General features: G+C 43.5%; 1 protein-coding gene across 1 annotated transcript in view; it reads right to left on the bottom strand.

Annotated features, from left to right (window-relative positions):
- NR2E1 (nuclear receptor subfamily 2 group E member 1) overlaps positions 1–18,060 on the bottom strand; it is a 93,319-nt gene that overhangs the window by 28,979 nt on the left and 46,280 nt on the right. Inside the window, exons 3-4 of the mRNA XM_073627038.1 lie at positions 9,249–9,336; positions 8,579–8,814 (exon numbers count right to left, since the gene is read on the bottom strand). Coding sequence (XP_073483139.1) covers positions 8,579–8,814; positions 9,249–9,336 — 324 coding nt within the window. The remainder of the gene's footprint in view (positions 1–8,578; positions 8,815–9,248; positions 9,337–18,060) is intronic.

Below are 18,060 nucleotides of genomic sequence, written 5' to 3'. Positions count from 1 at the left end.
TTCTGCTTTACCCTAAAAGCATTATGTGGTCCCTAAGGTACCACCAAAATACCTAGAGGTGCATTTTCAGACGTTAGACCCCTGCCCTGTATGGCCTGCATGGTACAGCAACATAAAGTATAAACTGTTCAAAAGCATTTCAAAACATTTCAACACATTTCAGCAAGCATTGAGTGTGATAGGGGACAGGAAAGAGGCATAGAGGAGAGGAACAGAGTTCACTGGCGCAAAGCTTTATTGAAGGACAAAGACACATAAATGAGAGTGGAGGAAGGGGAAATCTTCATCAGACGTCCTCTATCTCCTTAACCGCTTGCCGATCGGCCGCCGCAGTTATACTGTGGAAGGTTGGCACAGCTGTGCAAATCTCCGTAGCTATACATCGGCTCTTAAAGACGCTATAGACCGGAGGGCACGATGTCCGCAGGGCACCCGCAATCGCTCCTGACACAACAAGAACGCACAAATCCCAGTTCTGTCAGGGGAGTAGAGACAGATCATCTGTTTCTACTAAGTAGAAACAAAGATATGTCTCCTCCCCCAGTCAGTCACATCTCCCCACAGTTAGAAACACACCTAGGGAACACAGTTAACCCCTTGATCGCCCCCTAGTGTTAACCCCTTCCCTGCCAGTGACATTTATACAGTAATCAGTGGCTATTTTTAGCTCTGATCGCTGTATAAATGTCAATGGTCCCAAAAAAGTGTCCAATCTGTCCACCACAATGTCGCAGTCCTGATAAAAATCGCAGATCGCTGCCATCACTAGTAAAAATATAATAATAATAAAAATGACATAAATCTATCCCCTATTTTGTAGATGCTATAACTTTTGCGAAAACCAATCAATATACGCTTATTGTGATTTTATTTTACCAAAAATATGTAGAAGAATACATATTGGCCTAAACTGATGAAGAAATTAGTTTGTTTTTTTTTTTAATTTGGGATATTTATTATAGCAAAAAGTAAAAAATATTGTGTTTTTTTCAAAATCGTTGCTATTTTTTTGTTTATAGCGCAAAAAATAAAAACCACAGAGGCGATCAAATAACACCAAAAGAAAGCTCTATTTGTGGGGAAAAAAGGACATAAATTTTGTTTGGGTACAACGTCACACCACCACGCAATTATTAGTTAAAGCGACGCAGTGCCGTATCCCAAAAAATGGCCTGATCAGGAAGGGGGCAAATCTTTCAGGGGTTGAAGTGGTTAAAGTCGATAAAGTTATAGTCTCTGAGCAGACTGTGGACCAGTCTGTGACACTCTTCAATGGACATCCTCTCCCTCTGGTGGATGAGGGGTTTTCTGGTGCACCAGAAAGTGTCCTAAAAGCAACACATCATCCACCAGGTGCCATCAATGTTCTCCTATGCAAATTCACCACAAAATAATCTGCTCAGCACACCAAAGTGGGTGGTGGCTGTTTGTGGTACAAAGTTTGAGCTCTGGTTCCAAGGTCACCAACAGGTTTTGAGCTAAGGGGCATTCCCAGAAAACATGCAAAGCTGTTTCCTACAGGATGATGAAAAAGGAGCAACACCTGTATCTGCCCAGGTTTCTTGCATGTATGAATGTCCTCCAACCCCCCCCTTCATGTAACCCCTTCTCCTTGGTAAGATTAAAAGTCTCCAAGTAATACCAGGAAGTGTACCAATTATAGGGAATGGAGCTGTCCAATTTGTCCCATCCAAGGGACAGGCAGGAGGAAAAAACAGGGCATGGAGTTTCCAGCAGAGTCCGATCCTTCAAAGTCCTGTGGATGGAGTTGCAAGCAAAGAACACCCTCAGTTGAGTGGCAATGTCGGGCACACCCTTAATGTCTTCTACGGGCTCCATAAACATAACTGCTCACTTTACTCTGTCCATTTGGAGCCCTAGATGAAGTAAAAAAAAACCCCAGGTGATGCCCTTACAGGTGTTGTCACGGGAGGTTCAGGCCTGGGTGATCACTCATGTGCTTCACTTATCTCCTAGGGATTGGAGTGATATTATCTCTTCAGCTGAGTTCCTAACTCTGTCCCCACATCTTAGGGAGAGTTATGTTTCCTGTTGCAGCTGATGGAATCTTGTTACTGCTATTTTCTGCATATTGAAGATTCCTATGTAATGAATGCAATAGGCAAGTACATTTGTAAAGTTCATGTAAAGCAGGAATCGTATTGCCTACGATTCTAAGAGGTAGCATAAGTATAACATGGAAACATCTGCACAAACCTCATACATCTGTTTTTGGTTGCTAGGACATTATAAAATCAAAACAAACTTTACACTTCAGCATAAATACACATCTAAGCCTCTACAAAAAGCACAGCCTGCTTGCTCAGTTATTCAGTTTTTCATACAAGCATTGCTGTATTGCACCTTTAAATCCCTCTCCTTTTGACAATAATCTGGTGATCCGGAAATTCCATTTACACCACAAGATCATTGCTCAAGGGTCAGCATTATGAGCTTCTCAGCCACAGATAACTTTCACACCTGCCTTGGAAGTTGGAATCTGACTACTATTATATGAGGCTGAGAGAGAAAGTTATACAGCACAGGTCCTACGAAGCAGACCTACCCACGCAACATGTGAAAATGCATTGTTTTACTCAGATCTCTGATTCCAGAATATCTAAATCTGAAAACAAAACATATTTTGCAGCCTGCCAGTCCTTGGGTGCACTGCCTGCATTAGTTTTAATTTTTCAGGCTCTAAACATTTTCAGCAAGTATAGAAATATCAGAAAATGTATTTGCACACTTATTGTAATTTTTCTTTCCTGACAAGCTCCATGGCACCATACTGATGGGATAGTCTCTGGCCCTCTCCCCTCATGGGAGAGTGAATCCACAAATTTTTACCCCACTTCATCCATAGTTTTGTGTAACTAGCAAACTCTGATTTGGAGGGATACTATGCTGCCATACAGCTTGTCTGAAAGGAACTTTACGGCAAGTATGCAATTCGATTTTCCTAACAGCTCCATGTGAGCATACTAATGGGAAATAATTTGACAACACAGGGAGGGAGTGCTGAAAGCATTTAAACACCAAAGGTAGGAAAACACCTTCTGACCAAAGTTTACTGTTGTAAAACAGAAAGATTCAACACAGTAATGGGACATAAAGGTATGTTTTAAGGACCAGATTGCCACCTTACAAATCGACTCAAAGTTACAACTGTGAGAAGATCACTCTGGGAGACACTTGCAGGCCAAAAGGAAGGCAAACAAACTGGAGATATACTCTCTGAATGTACCAGAATATGGAAATAGGTGTCTTTTACATCTTTTGAAAGAAGCCAATCTCCCAACAAAAAAGTTTGCAAAGTCTTCATCTTGATGCGTTTTGGTTGAGACCCTTAAAATCTACAACTGATTTCCAGTCCACTGCCTTCTTCTTAACAAGGTCAATACACTCCAGGAAGAACTCTTGCTGCGATACTGTAATTACTGCTGTTCTATTAGGGCTTTTACAAAAGAGACTTTGAATTCAAGTATGAACTTGGATCAGTATAAATTTTAGAGAGGTTTTTTCAGAAACTCACTTGAGTGACCCCCTGTCTTTAAGGTCTACTAGTCTCTTATTTTATCTGCCCAAAATCGCTAGAAACTTGTGCTCCCATGTGCCAAATTTAGATATTTAGAATTTAGGCAAAAGTTTCCAAAAAAAGGCTACTGGGTGTTTTGTCCCATAGAGGCCTGGTCTAGAATTGTGAACCCTTGTTGCTGTATTTGAAGATAGATGCTTAAATTGGGGTCTCTTCTTTCTCTGCCTGCCTGAAGTATATACCAACATTCGCCTTGGCACATCCAGCTTGTTGCTGAATAATGATTGACCCTGAAAGGGGACCTTGCACCACCCTTGGTTTGAGACAGGGTTCATCATCTATAGCCTGTGTGAAAGTGCTCTCTTTCCTGTGAGTAACAATAACATTACTCTTGTCACTGACTTGATGATGTCAATGGAGGCTTCCAGTAAGAATACAGAAGTAAGCAGTACAGTGCCTTGCAAAAGTATTCAACCCCCCTTGGCATTTTTTGTGTTTTGCTGCCTCACAACCTGGAATTAACATGGATTGTTTGAGGATTTGCATCATTTATTTGACAAAACATGCCCACAACTTTGAAGATGTTTTTTTTTATTGTGAAGCAAACAACAAATAGGACAAAATAACGGAAAAAGTCAATGTGCATAAGTATTCACCTCCCTAAAGTCAATACTTTGTCGAGCCACCGGCTATCACAGCTCCAAGTCACTTTGGATAAGTCTCTATGAGGTTGCCACATCTTGCCACTGGAATTTTTGCCCATTCTTCCTTGCAAAACTGCTCCATCTCCTTCAAGTTGCATGGTTTGCGCTTGTGAACAGCAATCTTTTAGTTTGACCACAGATTTTCTATTGGATTGAGGTCTGGGCTTTGACTAGGCCATCCCAACACATTTACATGTTTCCCCTTAAACCACTCAAGTGTTGCTTTAGCAGTGTGTTTGGGGTCATTGTCCTGCTGGAAGGTGAACCTCCATCCTAGCCTCAAATCACAAACAGCGTGGTACAGATTTTGCTCAAGAATATACCTGCATTTAGCACCATCCATCTTTCCCCCAACTCTGACCAGTTTCCCAGTCCCGAAAGCTGAAAGACATCCCCACAGCATGATGCTGCTACCACCATGTTTCACTGTGGGGATGGTGTTCTTTGGGTGATGTGGTGTCTTGGGTTTGCGCCAGACATAGCGTTTTCTTTGGCCAAAAAGTTCAATTTTAGTCTCATCAGACCAGAGCACCTTCCTCCATACATTTTGGGAGTCTCCCACATGCCTTTTCACAAACTCAAAACATGCCATTTTGTTTTTTGATGAAAGTAATGGCTTTCTTCTGGCCACTCTGCCATAAAGCCCAACTCTATGGAGCGTACAGCTTATTGTTATCCTATGTACAGATACTCCAGTCTTTGCTGTGGAACTCTGCAGCTCCTCCAGGGTTACCTTAGGTCTCTGTGCTGCCTCTCTGATTTATGCCCTCCTTGCCCGGTCCGTGAGTTTTGGTGTGCGGCCATCTCTTGGCAGGTTTGCTGTTGTGCCATGTTCTTTCCATTTGGTTATGATAGATTTGATGGTGCTCCTAGGGATCATCAAAGATTTGGATATTTATTTGGAGAGTTCCTTGGTCTTCATGGCAGTGTTTGGTTAGTGGTGCCTCTTGCTTAGGTGTTGCAGCCTCTGGGGCCTTTCAAAAAGGTGTGTATATGTAATGACAGATCATGTGACACTTAGATTGCACACAGGTTGACATCATTTCACTAATTATGTGACTTCTGAAGGTAACTGGTTGCACCAGAGCTTTTTATGGGCTTCATAACAAAGGGGGTGAATACATACGCCCATGCCGAATATCAGTTTTATATTTCTGAAAAATAGTTTTATTTAAATATTTTTCTAATACTACTTCACCAACTTAGACTATTGTGTTCTGATCCATCACATATAATTCAGATTAAAAAAATTGAACTAAATGTAGTTTAATGTAATGTAACAAAATAGGTAAAAAGCCAGGGGGGTGAATACTTTTGCAAGGCACTGTATGTCTCTCATTGTAGTAAGAATCTTGGTCTTACTGAGATGGTTGGAGACAGCTGATTCAACATTTTCAAACTCTGACTCCGAGGGCCCTTGAGACCTAATTTACGGCCACCTCCAGCTTACACGCCACTGTCAAATGTTTATATTTTTAAATTCACATCACTACACTGATGCAGGACAGCCTTAAGAGAAATCCAAGTATAGTGTAATGTGCCTGATGAGTTTTGCCTTGTTAAGGGTTTTTACATTCTCTCCATTAAAAGGATATAGTTTCACAAATTGATTATATTATGATTTTTTTATTTTTTTGTCAACTTGATTCCACTCATCCGTAATTATGTATTTAAACTTGTCTATGAGAGGGAAGGCTGTAACGTCCTTCTTCATATGCTTAAAGAATGTTTTCTTCTTTTGCAACTTCTTTTCCAGATCCTCCCACAGAAGGTCCCACTTGACTGACTTGACGAAGGGCTGCAGTAAGGGAAAGTTGAAAGCCTTCCAACTCTCCCTCATCTGATGAGGACTAACAAGAATCTTCAGACTTGGCATCTTCCTGAGATGTTGGAGTTGATGTTTCCGGACACAGAGTTGGGTTCTGTGGACTGCTAGAATGTTGAATGGTTGAGGTACAGATGTAAGGTTTCCTGGAACATTTGTTTCATTAGGGCAGGCATCTCCAAACTACGGCCCTCCAGCTGTTGAACTACAAGTCCCATGCAGCATTGTAAAACTCTGACATTCACAGACATGACTAGGCATAATTGGAATTGTAGTTCCTGAACAACTGGAGGGTCATAGTTTGGAGACCCCTGCATTAGGGAAACCCCCTGGTGGTGATTGGCTTTTTTTTCCCTGGTTGCTTCCATAAAGCAACTTTCACAATTGGTCTTTTCCAGCAGGACTATGTTATGACAGGCCCAATACCCATCAGGAGGGGGTGACAATGGTAAGCTCTCTTATAAGGTCTATGTGGAGAGTGATAATGTGTCAAATGAAAGTGGAGAGTGATAACGTGTCAAAGGAAACTTTGATCTTTGATTCCTGTAATGATGGCTAAAGAGACTTCTTTCTCTGCGTGAAAATCTGTGTCTTTCGAAGTTTTATATCTGTTTCAGGAGGGAGGAAATATTTGATCTGTCATAAAGGGCTGTGGACGCACAAGAAAAAAGGGAGACTGATGACAGGAGAACATGCAGCACTGCATAAGGTATAGTGGGAGCCCTTACCTACCATTTCTGAACTAGCTTTTCTTTTGGAGCGATTGGCATGGCTGGATTTATTCTAAAAATAAAGGTAACAGGCATACTATTACTATGCTACATTTACAGCCTGATAAGTATTACAACATAGAGTGGCAGGAAAATGCCTACATGGTGGGAGAAGCATGGAAACTGGGGCAGCAGGTCCCCAGCAAGATGGGACTGTAGACATTGGCAGGCAGCGGGCTGATAATGGTGGCAGGTTCATCACAGGATGCCACCACGATGTTTAAAAGCTGTGGCCAATCAGACAATACCCTGTCTCTGGTGCGGGGGCAACACAACACATGCGACGACTGTCAGCATCTGCTTGAAACACAAACTCGGTAGGAAATGTGCCTGTATTGGATTCAGCTGCCCAAGTTGGAATACAAACATACATTCCGAGGGGCTGAACTCTAATCGGAAACAGTGTTCCACCTATCCACAGACACAGCAACCAGTACACCGCCACCTGTCAAGGCCTCTCAGATTTACTGAGAGATACCTGTAGGCAGGTGCAGTCTATATTCTCCACTGCAGGTGCCGCTTGTCCATAGCAGCGATGCAGATGAGAGAGGAAGTTGATAGAAGCTATGTTTCTCTATGATTTCCTTGGTCATGTGGATAGTGATCCGATTGGATGCACATACCCCATGTGATCCTGATGGCCATCTTAGGTTAGGCAGAGACTATTTAAGACTCTGACCCCTGAGTTTGATGCGCTTTATGCGAGTGGACAGGTTAGGGACAGGTTTCCCGCTTCACAGGTACAGTGGCAGCACTAAGGAAAGGTTACAGGAGAGAAGGGAGAGAGCAGGGACTATGTCTACCTCTTCAGGAAGCTTACAATTTGGGTTGGAATGGCCAGGTCACACTTTGCTTCTCCTGGCAGATGCTGTCAGCATCCCTGAGTCAATTCCCTGAACATTTGTAAGTGGCTCTGGAAGGGTCAACTTCCTGCTGGGCCTGTTGTGCTGCTGACTTACTGTTCAATGCAACGTTCTTTGCAAATCGGGACGCTGTGTGTTTACTGCCTGCCACATCTCACTGCACCTTCCCAACATACCAATGCATAAAGCATGTCACAGGAGACCAGTAGTAGAACTCTCATATCAGCATTTAATTTAGAAGACCATTTGGGGGGACCTCTCTCAAAACATAGGTGGACCATCAGGGATTTACTGGCAAGGCAGGATAAAAGGTCATATGCGTCCAATAAGAAGCAGAGGAAAAAATGTAAACACTATGGTTGCATGGGGTACCAATTTGTGTATAAATGGTCCTATGAGAGAAAAGGGGTGGAGACTACCCATTAGAATGCTACTATGTAGCTCTAAGTAAATATCTGTTGATCTTGACTGAAAAGAAAGCATACATATCCTTATCATTCTTGCGTAAAGCGCTAGTCCCATAAATCCACCATATCATTGAGATAAAAAAAGGCATACATTTTATAGTTCAGCCTGTGTGAAAACCGTGGCTCCCTCCATAGATACAATGGAGAAATGAGCATAATAATGAAGGAACAAGAAGTGTGTTATTTGCAGGATCACCTAGCGTGAAGAGACAACAAATGCAGCCACCATGTTTAAGGACTAGTAATCTGTAATATATTACAGTTGTGTTTTGGGGTTTAGATACACTTTATGATAAAATAAATTACTTTCCTATTTTAGCCTAGCTGCAGTGTTTTCTTCATAGTATTTATATGTCACTGAATGATTTATAATGCTGCATGGAATGGCTTTTGAGATAGAGTGTGACTTACCTTTGGGGTTGGCTGTGCCAGGCCAATCAAGGTCTGTCTCTCAGGAGTGGTGGATACTGCTGCCAGCTCTAGGTTATGTGGCTCCAGCTGACTAACAGTGGTGAAGAAGGTAGGTGTTGATAAGGCTGCTGAAGGAAAGTGAGGCGTGCTTCCATTGACATCTTTATGTCCTCTGAAATATAGAGCCACTTGCTTCCTTATGGTGGATGTTCTTGGTCCCCTTTCATGTTGAACAGCTGAAATCAATCCAGTAATCATCTCAGTACTAATCAAACTCATTTGGAAAATTGATGCAAAGAGCAGGCTCTTAGATACTTCATTTCATTAAAAGGTTAAAATCATGAAAATCTTCCCTCATACTGTGTCCTTGAGAGAACATTTCTTCCTTATGATTTTCCCTTTCTAAATAACGACATTAATCTATATTTTACCAGAGCTATGTCAATCATTTTAATGTAGGCTTCTGTTCTTAAGCATAATGCTTTTGATTTTGCTTATGTTAAAAAAATACCAATGACTGTCTCACTGATTGCTAAGAAAATCTTATAATTGGATTTTTTTTTCTTTTTGTAATATGAGTGACAATAGATGATTGTATATTTAGGACAGAAATGATCACACGGTCCTATTAATAAGAATGAGACATTTAGTGAACTCTTATGTTAATTACCATCTTTATTCATGTTGACTTCTAAACATTTCTTCAGACGGCATGCCCTACATTGATTTCTGTGTGTTTTGTCCACTGGACAGCCACCCTGTAAAGACAAGATACATACTCACTGTATTAGGTTAACAATACAATAATAATACACTATTATCAAGGACTGACTACATGCACTCATTAGAACATGGGTGAACAGACACATAATGTTTACAATCAGAGGGGATAAATTGTTAAAGGAATAGAGATTGTTAACTTAGGTTTGCTAATAAGGTAAAGGCCTGTTCACCTTGAATACCCAATCATGTAAAAATGATAAAAACAGGATTTTTGCTTGCATGTGATTGAATTGATTTACCTTATTCACTAAGTAAACATTCCCTTTGCTAGTTAAGCAAGCCATATTTGTTTAGTAAGTCAGCCACATTATACACTCTCTTATGTACATTCACATGTTTAATGATTTATTTTTATATGTATTTGAAATGACCATATACTGGCAGTTTTTATTTAGGCTAAAATAAAATTTCTTAATTATGTATAAAAGGTTTGCTGTATATATTTTACATATCCAGGAATATATTTGTTAAAGCATTTTGATTACATTTCCTTTATCTGTTTTTCTCTGCGGCTGCATAATTTGAAGCTGTAGAACACTGAAATATTTTAGGAACTATTCTAGAATTATAGCAGCCAAGCAGGCTGCTTATGCCTATTTATTGAAGGCACACTTACTTTTTAATAAATACATAATTGGACTAAAAGTGTCCTGTTTCTTGTTTCTTTTTCCTCTTTTCTTGCAGTTCTGCTTTAAGTGCAGGGATTCATTGGCAATAAAATATCACTTGTATGTACAATAAATGTGCAGCTTTTATTTTCTGGCACACCCTAAATTAGGAAAGCTCTATACATTTTGTCACCTAGGCAAATTATTCTCATATGAAGCAAGATCTCACTGTTGTGGAGCAGTTCGTACCAATGGAGAAATCTATTAAACTTTTTACACTCCTTAAACTTGGATAGTACCAGCTAGGGGAGCGACAATTTACTTCCACATCCAAAAATAGCTTACAAGGAAAAGAAAAGGATAATTAAGGGACATGAAGCCTCCCACTAATATGTATAGGACTTTGTAGGATGCAAAATGTCAAAGAGGCCACAAAGTGAAAATCATATATTAAAATCAAGTAAAGCTTTATTCCAAATGAGTAAAAGACGAGTATCAGTCCAAAATGACCACACAACTTTAAAAATGTCATAATGTGCATATAAGGCAAAACACAGTTGATAAAATGCGTAGAGTTGAAGATTCTGGACATGGAGTTAGCGACAAGGAGTCATCAGCGACATGGAGTCATAAAGGCAATGTGCCCAACCGGGCATATAAGGGGATATCCAGGCAGTTGAAACTTCCAAGATGGGCTCCACTGAACCTCCAGGTATCATCAGGGTAGGTCATCACCGCTGAAACTCCAGATTGGAATCTTGGAAGCAAGATGTAGCACACATGGCAAAAGCTGGATAATCGCTCCCATCAGGGCAATATGTGGAGAAAAAAATGAAGCTTCCACAGGTAAAAAAAGGTATTTTTATTACTAAAAAAAAAACGTATAAAAGCGTGATCACATTAAAAACGAGGGCAGCATGAAGAAGGTGTAACAGCCCTCGTTTTTAATGTGATCACGCTTTTATACGTTTGTTTTTTTAGTAATAAAAATACCTTTTTGTCAGAGAGCTCACCTTGCTGGTCGCGGTGCTGGTGCGCGCCCGTGCACGTTGGCATGCGCGTTCCTGTGCGTGCTGCTGTGCATGTCCCTGCAGGCGCGGGTCTGTATACTGGCGCAAGGGTGCGTGCGTGTGAGCGCGTGCCTGTGAGCATCGGCGTGCACGTGCGTGCGCTGTTTGGCGCCAATCGGCCTATTTAGGTTTGCCGTGCACTCTGCTCGGTGCTGCCTGATCAACAGCTTCCGGTTCCTTAGTTCCCCACTACCTGTTCCAGTGTTCCTGTGTTCCAGATCTCCTGACGACCCGGCTTGCCTCTGACTCTCCTCTGATTGCTGCCCATACCTGACCTCGGCTTGTTGACCCTCTGCCCAAGCGGACTCACCGGTCTGGTAAGTAAAGTCTGATAGTATCAGGCAGCCATGACCGAGTCCGGGCAGGGGGCCTCCCCCATGAATGAACTTTGCAGACACCTGGCGGGTCTTACCCAAGCTGTGTAGAGCCTTCAGGAAGGCTATGCAAGATTGGAGGAGCGAGTTTCGGTTCTATCCTCTCCCTCTAATCCCCAGGGAGCATCTTCTGCTGGACTTTCATCTGCACCCTCCGTGGTAATGCTTCCTCCTGAGCCTAGAGTACCCACTCCTGAAAGGTTTGCCGGAGAGCGCAGCAAGTACCGTGCGTTTCGCAATGCCTGCGAGCTCTATTTTGCTCTGCAACCACGCACCTTTTCTTTAGAAGTAACAAAAGTGGGCTTTGTCATTTCACTACTGTCCGGTGAACCCCAAACCTGGGCCCACCGCCTGCTGGAACAAAAATCAGTATCCTTGGATAGCTTAGAGGCCTTCTTCCTGGCCATGTCTCAACTGTATGAGGATACACAGTTGACCGCGACTGCGGAAGCCGCTCTGCACTCTCTACAGCAGGGTTGCAGGGCAGCAGAAGATTATGCGGTGGAGTTCAGACGCTGGAGCTCTGACACCAACTGGAATGACGCCGCCTTGCGTCACCAGTTCAGAATGGGACTTTCGGATCCACTAAAAGACGAGCTGGCACGTGTTGGGATACCCCCCTCCTTGGATGAACTCATCAACCTGTCCATCTAGATTGACCGTCGTTTGAGGGAACGAAGGTCAGAAAGGTCTTCTCACCAGTTCCGCCCTACTTGGATGCTACCTAAGGTTCCCAGCGCGGTCAGTCAGCTTCCTCCCATCTCTACTGCACCTGCTCTAGACGCCCCAGAGCCTATGCAGCTTGGCTTGCTCCGCCCCACACTGACTCCTGAGGAAAAGCTGCGTAGACGAGCCCGCAACCTTTGCCTGTATTGCAGTGAGCCCGGGCACTACGTGAGGGCCTGCCCCAACAAGATGCGTAAGTGCTTTCCTGTTTCTTCATTTTGTGCATCTATTGTACCTAAGACCGGTTCTCACCTTGCTCTATCCATCACTTTGCAGCTTCCAGGAGGGACTACCCCAGTGACGCCATCATTGATTCCGGTGCCTGTAGTTGCTTCGTCGACCTGACTTTCGCTGCCAATCTCCGCATCCTGCTTCAACCTAAGACCCAAGCACTTACAATACACCTGGCAGATGGCTCTACCCTTCGTTCTGGTCCGGTCACCCAAGAGACCGTCCCTTTACTGGCCATCATTGGCACCCATCACCAGGAACTTCTTCGTCTGGATGCCAACTCCTCTCCCCTCTTCCCCATCATCTTGGGAATACCTTGGCTGCAAGCCCATAATCCCAGCATTAACTGGACCACAGGGGATGTTACTTTTCCTTCCGAGTACTGCCAACAGCACTGCCTGTACAGGTCCTCTACTGAAACCTCTCCACTCCTTTGTATGGACTTAGATCTGGAACTACGACAGTCCATCCCTGAACCCTACCGAGACTTTGTGGACGTATTTAGCAAGAAAGGAGCAGAAACATTACCTGTGCACAGGCCTTATGACTGCCCTATAGAACTCCTACCGGGAACTCAGGTTTCTTTCGGAAGAATCTTTTCGCTAACTGAGCAGGAGTTAAGCACACTAAAAACCTACATCGACGAAAATCTGGAAAAAGGGTTTATCCGCCCTTCCACCTCTCCAACCGGTGCGGGCATCTTTTTCATCGAAAAGAAGGTCCATTCCCTACGTCCCTGCATAGATTATCAGGAATTGAATAGGATAACTATCAAGAACCGTTACCCCCTGCCCTTAGTACCGGAACGTTTTCAAAGGTTGGGAACCGAAGTCATGTTCACGAAGCTTGATCTTCGGGGAACTTATAATTTAATTCGAATCCGGGAAGGGGACGAGTGGAAAACGGCATTCCGCACTCGATTTGGGCACTTCGAGTACCTTGTCATGCCCTTTGGCCTCTGCAATGCCCCTGCAACATTCCAGCACTTTGTCAATGACATTTTTCGTGACTACCTGGATTTGTACGTAATTGTGTATCTTGACGATATTCTGATCTTCTCCTCCTCACTGGCCGATCACCGCAAACATGTCCGGAATGTCCTAACCCGGCTCAGACTACACGGTCTCTATGCAAAACTAGAGAAATGTGAATTCGAACTCCAGAGCATCCAATTCCTAGGTCTAATCATCTCGGTGGATGGCATCAAGATGGACCCTCAAAAGGTGTCCGCCATGCTGGATTGGCCTGCGCCTGTGGATAAAAAAGGTGTGCTTCATCGGCTTTTCTAATTTTTATCGGAAGTTTATTAAGGGGTTTTCAGCAATAATCGCCCCAATAACCGAACTAACCAGGCAGGGAACCCGATTCTCTTGGACTCCTCAGGCCCAGACAGCTTTTGAGAAACTTAAAGAGCTTTTCACATCGGCTACCATCCTGAAACACCCTAATCCTGCTTTAGCGTTTGTCCTGGAAGTCGATGCCTCAGAAATAGCAGTTGGAGCGGTTCTTTCTCAGCGGCAAGGTGCCAAAGCTCTTTTGTACCCAGTGGCGTTTTTCTCACGCAAGCTCTCAATCTCGGAAAGGAACTATGATGTGGGAGATCGGGAACTTCTTGCTATCAAATCGGCTCTGGAGGAGTGGCGTTACCTTCTAGAGGGTGCTGCTCATCCCATCTTGGTGTATACAGATCACAAAAATCTGGAATATTTGAGGACAGCCAAAAGATTGAGACCACAACAGGCCAGATGGGCACTTTTCTTTTCCCGATTCCAATTCCATATAACCTATAGACCAGGTTCTAAGAACATTAAGCCAGATGCGCTTTCGCGCATGTTGTTGGATTCCGAAAAGACTCTGCCTCCTAACACGATCCTTCCCTCTGGGAACTTTTTGCTCCTTCAAGTGAACCTTTTAACCAGGATAAAACAGGCCTCTGTGGGACGGTCCCCATATCCTGAAACCAATCTGAGTGAGGGTCTGTTTTGGCATGAAGATAAAATCGTAATCCCTGCACCTTTACGGGTGACGGTGATGGAACTTTGCCACGACCACAAACTAGCCGGACATTTTGGTGTGTTGAAAACTATAGAGTTGGTGCAGCGCACCTTTTGGTGGCCCCAACTGTCTAGCGATTGCAAAAGTTATGTGGATTCATACACCACTTGTGCCCGAAGCAAAAACAGCCGGACAAAGGCTTGGGGCCTACTAAAACCTTTACCCATTCCAGAGAGACCATGGAAAAGGATATCGATGGACTTTATCATAGATCTCTTTCCGTCGGAGGGATTTTCCACCATTTTCGTTGTCATAGATAGGCTATCCAAAATGGCACATTTCATGCCCATGAAGGGCACACCCTCGGCCTTGGACACTGCAAAGATTTTTGTTAAAGAAGTGGTGAGGCTGCATGGAGTCCCGGCAAGTATTGTGTCCGATCGCGGTGTCCAATTTACTTTGAGATTCTGGAAGGCTCTCTGTGGTTCCCTGGAAATAGAGTTGGCATTCTCATCAGCCTACCATCCCCAGACAAATGGGCAAACAGAGAGAACCAATCAAACCCTAGAGCAATACCTCCGCTGCCTCTCTGCGTTATCTCAAAATGACTGGGTCTCTCTACTACCTGTTGCAGAGTTTAGTTACAACAACTCATTGCATTCTGCTATCAACCAAACGCCATTCTTTGCTAACTACGGTTTTTATCCTTCCTTCTTGCCTAGCTCATTACCCGAGTGTACCGTTCCTGCAGTTGCTGAAACCATGGATTTTTTCTCCTCTAACAACAAACTTTTGCAGGAAACGATGGCCAAGTCTCAGGAGTACAGCAAAAGGATGTATGATAGGAAAAGGCGTGGAGAACTGATCCTGGAAACCAACAACCAAGTGTGGTTGTCCACCATTAACCTAAAAATGGCCTGTCCCTCAAGGAAATTGGGCCCCAAATTTATGGGTCCCTTCGCTGTAAAAAGGAAGATAAATGATGTTGCATATGAGCTTGATCTGCCTGATTCCCTAAAAATACACCCGGTATTTCATGTGTCTCTGTTGAAGCCTGCTATTCCGAATCCCTTTACTGGCCGTAGGACCGGCCCACCTAAACCTGTCATAATTAATGATGAAGAAGAGTTTGAGGTTGAGGCAATCTTGGACTGTAGAAAGAGGAACAACAGAATTCAATATCTCATCAAGTGGAAGGGGTATGGGCCGGAAGACAACTCCTGGGAGCCTGAGAGCAATTTGCATGCCCCAGAACTTTTACAGTCTTTCAAGAACGTTCATGCCTCCAAGCTGGCTCAACTGGGCATCCGGAGGCTGCCCTTTAGGAGGGGGCACTGTCAGAGAGCTCACCTTGCTGGTCGCGGTGCTGATGCGCGCCGGTGTGCGCCGGTGCGTGCTGGTGCGTGTTGGCGCGCGCATTCCTGTGCATGCTGCTGTGCATGTCCCTGCAGGCGCTGGTCGGTGTGCTGGCGTGCGGGCGCGTGCGTGCACGCACCTGTGAGCTTCGGCATGCACGTGCGTGCGCTGTTTGGCACCAATCGGCCTATTTAGGTTTGCCATGCACTCTGCTCGGTGCTGCCTGATCAACAGCTTCCGGTTCCTTAGTTCCCCACTACCTGTTCCAGTGTTCCTGTGTACCAGATCTCCTGATGACCCGGCTTGCCTCTGACTCTCCTCTGATTGCTGCCCGTACCTGACCTCGGCTTGTTGACCCTCTACCCAAGCGGACTCACCGGTCTGGTAAGTAAAGTCTGACACTTTTTTTTACCTGTGGAAGCTTCATTTTTTTCTCCACATATTGCCCTGATGGGAGCGATTATCCAGCTTTTGCCATGTGTGGTACATCTTGCTTCCAAGATTCCAGTCTGGAGTTCCAACGGTGATGACCTACCCTGATGATCCCTGGAGGTTCGGTGGATCTTGGAAGTTTCAACTGCCTGGATATCCCCTTATCCGCCCGGTTGGGCACATTGCCTTTATGTCGCTGACAGGGGAGTCCATCTGATTTGTTAAGAGTATCCATCTATTACTTACCCATTGATGCTGTTTACATTTGATGCTGGTCTCACCTACGGATCAACACTATCTTTGTCAGTTTTTTGGATATCCATCACCCCTGAGTGGTTGCTTCTGTGTTCTGGCACAGTTGGACACTTTATCACTTCACCATTGGGTATTAGACTTTATGTTGGTCACACAGTGATTACCTTGCACTAGGTCTAAGGACTTGCCCACATGGACCTTATTATATTTTGTTATCATTAACATAATACCTCATTGTTTGTTTACCATGCGCTACATTTTTTCACGATATAGATAGATAGAAGATTCGACATGACGGTGACAATAGCGATCTGCGGTCGAATGTGCCTAACCTAACTCTATTAGTCAAAGATTATTCGACAAAGAGAGAGAGAAAAGATTTGACATTATAGAGACAATAGTAAAAGAGCTGTTAGTGGTCGCTGCTGGAATGGGTGGGGAAAGTAAAATGATGATGATGATTAATGTTATTGGCTGATTGTAACCAAGGAGGACCCCCCTCTATGGGGTCGAACTGCCTGGAGCCCCCATCGGATACTGCTATCGCCAGTGTGAACCAGAACCGTTAGGAGCGCAGAGCGAACAGGAAGGAAGTTATATGCTTGAATTTTGATACAACGCAATTCCATTGGCTGTTGGTATAGACCAATCGACATGAACAGAAACAAACAAGTATCGTATCATTTGATATGATCAAAAATATCTATAATACTGTTCGACATGAAGATTCGACGAAGCAGCTAAAAACATTCGATCGCCGCAGATGGACATTTCCGGTCTAATGCTCTGCCCATAGGCTATAGAGGAATTTTAATGTTGTTTGACTAGTAATAATAATTAATAATTATAATTATTACTAGTCAAACAACATTAGAATTCTACTATAGTTTGCCGGCGGAGCATTCAACCGGAAATGTACGATCGCGGCGTAGTACAGTTTAGTTGCTTCGTTGAATCTTCTTAGAACAGAAGATTCAACAGAAGATCCAACAGACACCATAAGCCTTCAATTGACAGATTCAAGCTTAATTAATTCGGATTTTCGTACTAATGAATTTTTTAACGAAACAAAATAAATAAAAACAAATTTTGGGAGTAACTAAATATATTTATTTTTCGGACGAAACCGAAATTCTGAAACAAAATATTTCAGTGTGCACATGTCTATTAGAATGTCCAACTGCGAAACACGTTGGAATCAATATCCAGAGTTTTCAACTCATTTGGAATAAAGCTTTACTTGATTTTAATATATGATTTTCATTTTGTAGCCTTTTTGACATTTTACATCCTACAAAGTCCTATACATATTAGTGGAAGGCTTCAGGTCCCCTAATTATCCTTTTCTTTTCCTTGTAACTTTTTACACTCCTTTCTTCCATTCCAAAGTAGTTAGCAGTGGAAAAGAACTACAGCTCTTACTCAGATCTCTAGCTCTGCAAATCTACATACAGTACCTGCCCGTGAGAATGTGTTTCCAGGATCGCGCTGGTTCTCGGCGACAGGGTACTGTACATCTCACGCTGGCTGCAATAGGAAAAACACATTTTCCTATTGTAGCGAGCGCGAGAAGGAATTCCCCTCCATGGGCATTCCAGGCCCCTAGGTCTGGTGTGGATTCTAAGAGGAACCCTCTACGCCGAAAAAGCGGT

Source organism: Aquarana catesbeiana, linkage group LG04 (assembly GCF_042186555.1).
Source record: "Aquarana catesbeiana isolate 2022-GZ linkage group LG04, ASM4218655v1, whole genome shotgun sequence".
NCBI lineage: Eukaryota > Metazoa > Chordata > Amphibia > Anura > Ranidae > Aquarana > Aquarana catesbeiana.
This window is presented reverse-complemented; position numbering and strand designations above follow the sequence as displayed.